Raw genomic sequence first — 6,000 nt, forward strand, 5'->3', positions numbered from 1 at the left:
GGCTGTTGCCCCTTCACCTCCCAGCCCCAGCTTGCCCTCTCCCCCCCACACCTGGGAAGATTGCACAGTGGCCCCCCGGGTACTGAGCAGGACTCAGCCCGACAGGCCACGGAGAGAGCACCACCGCCCTCCACGCTCGGAGAGGGGCCCAGGCGGTCTCTGACGGAATCCTGGCCTCCCTGTTTCCTGACAGCCTGGGCTGCGTGTGGGCGGTTCTGGACTTGGCTCCAAGGAGGTGAAGGACAGGAGGCCCCTCTGCCTCTGGCCACCCCCCACTCCCTCATGCACGTGCATTGTCCCCTTTCTGACTCCCTCGCAGTGCTCCTGCCTCACAGCACATCCCTCTCCGCCCCCACCTGCCTGTGGGGACGCATGACCTCTGCTGCTTGCACACTTCCCAGGCCGCCCCCTTCGGTGTTGCCCATCATCATGGGTTACCACATCCAGGTCATGGGTCCTGTGCAGGAAACAGCCTGAACTGTTCACTGGGAACCAGAAGATGGTGGTAGAGCCCCTGTGAGACCACCAGTCAGTTTGGGGCCGTCGGCATACGGTTTTGTCCCTCCACACCCCAGTTTCGTCATGTATAAACTGAGAATAATAATTCTTGTCTAGCTTCCTAACTAGGAACCGTGTAAGAATCACGCGAAATGCGTGAGAGCACTTTGCAGACTGTAAATGCTGAAGAAGTGAAGGACGTTACCACAAACATCTGGGTGCTGTTGGCCCAGGCAACTTGCGTATAGTAGAGATTGGGGAGAATCCAAGTTCTGACTCTTACTTGACGCGTGAGCTGGGCATGTTTCTAAACTCCTTCGCCGTCAGTTTCAACATCTATAGAATGGGCTCACAGCACCGACTGCACAGCGCTGTTTTGAGGTTGAAATTGGATCAATGGGCGGTTGGTTATCTCTGCTGTGGTGATTCACAGGCGCTTGTGTTCACTGTGTTTATCTGGGGTAAGGAGGCAAGATGAGTCCCATCTTACATGAACACAGACACTCAAGTGTTAACGTCCTTGCCCAAGGTGACCCAGTTAGGCATGGATGCCGTCCTATTTCAACACACATGCTTCTATTTCAAGCCCAGCATCTTAAACAGATAAACAAACACCCACCATCGTGGCTAATGGTGGCCAAGTCCTCACTGACATGTATCACCTATCACTACAATGCGACTGACTCACCTCATAGAGAAGGAAACCAAGGCGCCAGAGGTGAGGTTGCTTGTCCAGAGTCACCAGCTCTGTGACTACTGTGATACTGGGGAATCCCATCTATAGGGTTCCTAAAACTCCCCGGGGCCCAACTGTGGACAGTTCTACAAGACTCCTCTGTCCTCAGCCCCAGTCCCAGACTCCCCAAGGCGCTCTCAGTGCTACAAGGTCTCTCCTTGTGCAGAGATTTCAGGGAGAAGACTGAGCTAAGTAAGGCTCTTGCTGCTGACTCCAGAAGGCAGGGGCTTGGAAGCACTCAGCCTCGGGCAGAACTCTGGCTATTTAACTCTGGGCAACATGCACTCTGAGCCTTAGTTTCTTTATCTGCAAAATGGATTTCTAAAAATACCTGCCTCTCAGGGGAGGATCCGCAGGCCATGCATGTGGAATTTTATTATAAATGCTAAAGTACCATACATGTGCGCAATTGCCACTTTATTGTGTTGGGTTAGGAGAATTCCCCCTCAATGGGGAAGATTTAAAAGAGTAAACATACTGGGGGAGGGAGTAGGCCGGGCAGCTGGTCAAGGTGCTACAGTGCCAGGGTGCCGGGCAGGTGCCAGGCCCCCACTGGTGGGAGCACAGGGCCCGCAGGGCTCTCAGTAAGGGGGATTAGTCTGACTTTGACCGGTACCTTCTTTTCTTCCTAAGATGAGCTCACACCAGCTTTCAGCCTTTTGGTCACGCCCTATGACTTAAATCTCTGCGTAGCTGGTGCTGTGTGTGCCAGTGCAAAGCGGGAGAGAAATCACCACTTCCTGGTAGGGATGATGTTGCTCACTTGGGCTGTATGTTCTGATGAGGGGGACTTTGTAGTCATTGGGCTGCAGGCTATAATGTCCAGTGCTTTTGAGCAGAGTTAGGTGAGGAATGGAAACAGATGCCAGAGGTCTACTCAGCTCAGCCCTGCTGACTGCCTCCATGCAATGTAGGCACACTCCCCCCACCATCCCTGTCGCTCCCCTGAGGCCAGCCCTTGCAAGCAACTAGTGGTTCTCAGGAGAAATTGTAATGAGGGTTTTAGGTGGCCCCTGTGCCAGGTGAGTTCCTATATCCCTCACTCTGCTCTGAGGACTTCTAGAAGGGGCTCGTGAAACAGAGCTAGAGTAAGAAGGGCAGAGAGATCTTTGGAAAGTGTCAGAAGGGGGGGAGATGAGCCTAATCTGGTGAAAGGGACCAAGGCTTTGTGGACCAGGGCTTGGCAGCCAGCAGAGGCTGCTCAGGCTGTTCTGACCAGCTCCGACTGCCCCTCAGCTCACTCTCCCAGGGATGGGCCTGGAATTCACTGATTGCCTGCTGTGACCCCTGCTGCCTTACCCTGGGGAGGCAGCAAGGACTCGGTGCTGGGCATTGCCTCCAGCGTCCACGCCCTGGACTTCCCTCCTAGTCCTGCTTCTCTCTAGCTAGGAGAACTTGAGCCATTACTTCTCTCTCTGACTGTTTCCCCCTGTGCAAAATGAAGATAGTAAGAGATCCTACCTCCTGGGTTTGGTCTGAAGATCAACGAGTAAATACATATAAGGCACTAGGTTAGGCCTAACTATGTGTTAAAGCACTAAGTCTAAAGAAGCAGCGCCCTGCAGCAGAGCAAGGCTAAGCGTCCTGTCTGAGAGGGTGGAGTGGAGCCCCAGCAGACGCCTGTCTTGACTGGCCTTTCCCTGAGGGATGGATGTGTGTGTGCACCTGTGTGTGCATGTATCTGGGTGCAGCACGTGTGTGTGCGAATTCTGGTGTTGCTGAGAGTGGTGAGTTACCAGGTAGGTCAGGGCTTTCCTGGAGCAGTGCTTTCACACTTTTGGACGTTAGCTTATAGTAAGATTCGTATTTTATATTCCAACACACATGAAATTAAACAAAAAGGGCAGGCTGTGGGAGCGTCCAGGGAGGGGAAGAGGGAGGAAAAGATTACTTCTCTGTGGAGCACATGTTAAGTCACCTCCAGAGTGAGGGGTCAGATCCTTTTCTCTGGGGATCCCTAGACACATGTAGCCAAAACCCCAGGGAAGATGATCCATTGCTTCCTGCTCACCTAGCTCCTAGCTCACAGGTCCAAAAGCTGTGTGTGTGTGTGGGGGGGGGGGGGGTCAGGGAAACAACCTGAGTGATACCCTTCACTCTGCTTCCAGAATGCTTCCCCAGCAAGGTCATCTCCAGCCCGGGCATCCCCAGGACAGGCATCGCCGGCCCGGGCATCCCCTTCCAGGTCATCATCCACCAGGTCGACCTCCATAACGGCCTCGCCAACAAGAGTGTACCTCGTGAGGGCAGTGCCGGTGGGAGCCGTGCCAGTCCGGACAGCTCCTGCTAGGTCAGCACCAGTCACCAGGGCCGCTGGGGAGAGCCCAGGTAAGGGGGTACAGCCGGGTAGGCAAGAGAGATGGGAAGCAGCCCAAGGGTGGGGAGAAAATCTCTGAGCTGTGAATTGGGGCGTGAGTGTGGGGAGAAGGGTCTGTGGTAGACAGTGAGGGGATTGGGGAGGTGGGACCTGAGAGGAGCAAACGCAAGACAGGAAATTTGGGGGCAAATGGAGTAAAGGTGTAAGTTTGGAGGTAGCACGTCTGAGTGCAGATTTCAGGAGCAAGGACCCCTGGGTAGACAGGCTGGAGGCTGCATGTGAGCAGGGCCCTGCTGCGCTGCGTGAGTCCATCTGTGAGTGGAGGGGGAGAGGGGCGGTCTGACCAGGCAGGTCCTCATTCCTAACTCTCTGAGCTGTGGCTTATCTGCTTCAGCTGCTAGGAAGTCAGAGCTGCTGAAAGGGACTGGCTTTGGCCTTCAGGACTTAGTATCATGCCCATCCTGACTTTGCCCTCCTCCTGTCCTGGCCTTCAGGCTGTCCCTACCACCACACAGACAGGCCTGGGGAAGTGTCCGGATTTGGGGCACACCTTGCGCTCTTGCCCTCCAAGGGCTGGCGATGCATTTCATTGCAGGGATCTTGGGAATCACACACACTTTGTGTGGACCCCTACTTTACCACTTGCTAACCAAGTGACCTTGAGCAAGTTATGTGACTTCCACAAACCTCAGTTTCTCCATGTATAAAATGGGCATAAAACCACCCAGCTCATACAGATGCTGTGAGAATTAAATAAAATAATGTGCAGTTGGTTGATCCAGAGTAGATGCCCAGTAAAAGGGAGTGATGGGGGTGAGGTGGCGAGGACCTTCTGGGTGGAGAGATCCTAACGGGCCCTCACGGGCCAGCCTTGTTTCCTTCCCCCTCCTCTTCCGCACCAGACTCCACTCCAACGTCCTCATCCTCCCCTGCTGCTGCCCCACTCGTAGGTATCAGCTTGCCCAAGTTCACCTGGCAAGAGGGCCAGAAGCAGCTGCCGCTCATCGGCTGTGTCCTCCTCCTCATCGCCCTTGTAACATCGCTCATCATTCTCTGTGAGTTTAACAGAGGGACGGGGTGGGATCTGGTCTTTGCTGCGTGGGATGGCATCTTGGGCGAGGGGCATGTAGCCGGCTGACAGGAATGGGAAACAAACTTGCCTAGCTGCAGTGTCCACACAAATGGCCCAGGACCGTGGTGCCCAGGCCCTGTGCAGGTAGTGGGTTAAGAGCAGGAGAAGTCAGGAGCCTGGGCTCGGGTCTACCCGTGCTAGTTATTTTGCAGCTTACTTGGGCGAGTTAGCTCACCACTCTGAGCTCAGTTTCTGCCTCTTCAAGTTGGGTTACATTCATTCATTCATTCACTCATTCACGTATTGCTTTGAATTAATTAAGTTGATCTCCTTAAGACTTCACTGGATAATGGGGGAATAAAAGAGATTATGGCACAACACCTGGCCCTGAATCCCACTCTAAAAAGGAATATAGAATGGTTTAGGAAAAGTCTGTTAGGCATTTTCCATCAGTGGGATAAAGTATTCAGGGGCTCAGCACCGCTGGAGTTTCCCCTTCTCTTTGGACAAGACCCTCAGGACATGTCTCAGGGTTGTCTGCCAGGGAGCCCACTATAACCCAGCAAGTGGGGAACCTGAGGAGGGAGCACAGGGGAAAACACACTATAGTGTCCTGTCCTCAGGGAGACTACAGATGTGACTGGAAATAACCAAGGCCAAGTGCACTTGGCCTTAATTAACACCAGCAAGTTAATTCACTTCCTGGAACATAGAGAAACTGTGTTGAACAAGAGTCAAGAAAAAGACAAAGCCTGCAAGCAGACCAAACAGCAGGAGACATGCCGCAAGGGTGAGGGGCCAGGTCAGCGGAGGGAAGAGCTCTAGGGACGATGGTGATGGGTCATGGGCGCTGCTGTGGCGAGAGAACATGCGGGCTGCGTTGAGCGGTGAAATCAAGCATGTACGAAAGCAAACAATGGTGTAGGAGAATAAATCACAAAAAAAAGAGAGTAAACAAAATGCAAAAAAATTCATTTCTTGGGCCTCAGTGTCTACCTGCCTGACAAGGTGGGAGTGTCACTGTCCTGATGCTCAGAAAGGCCTCTGCACAGGCCACAGGTATCCCGGTGAGCCCCCCGCGGGGACTCGCTGCCCTGCTCTACCCCGCCCACACACTGCTCCTGTCCTGGGGCCACCCCGGTGCTCCACAGAGTAGCAGAAACTAGCCCAGGGGTGCATGAGATGTCACCCGAGGGTGCTGCCTGTGTCGACTTGTAGCTCTCAGGGTGGCTTCACAGTGTCTCCTGGGTCCCCTTACCTCAGGACCTCCCAGGGACAGGCAGGTGGTTTGACACGCGTGGTCAGGGAGTAGCTCCGTGGTGGAGGCAGGACTGCTGCCCTGGGCCACAGCTCCCCACCCAGAGCTCTCCCCACTGC

General features: G+C 54.2%; 1 protein-coding gene across 1 annotated transcript in view; it reads left to right on the top strand.

Annotated features, from left to right (window-relative positions):
- Positions 1-650: 650 nt before the first annotated feature.
- The window catches only part of TMPRSS13 (transmembrane protease, serine 13), a 16,895-nt gene continuing 11,545 nt past the window's right edge, over positions 651-6,000 (top strand). The window contains exons 1-3 of the mRNA XM_004688832.1: positions 651-740; positions 3,343-3,562; positions 4,502-4,606. Coding sequence (XP_004688889.1) covers positions 651-740; positions 3,343-3,562; positions 4,502-4,606 — 415 coding nt within the window. The remainder of the gene's footprint in view (positions 741-3,342; positions 3,563-4,501; positions 4,607-6,000) is intronic.

The sequence above is a fragment of the Condylura cristata genome, unplaced genomic scaffold (genome assembly GCF_000260355.1).
Source record: "Condylura cristata isolate star-nosed mole 26May11 unplaced genomic scaffold, ConCri1.0 scaffold00025, whole genome shotgun sequence".
In the NCBI taxonomy this organism is placed as follows: domain Eukaryota; kingdom Metazoa; phylum Chordata; class Mammalia; order Eulipotyphla; family Talpidae; genus Condylura; species Condylura cristata.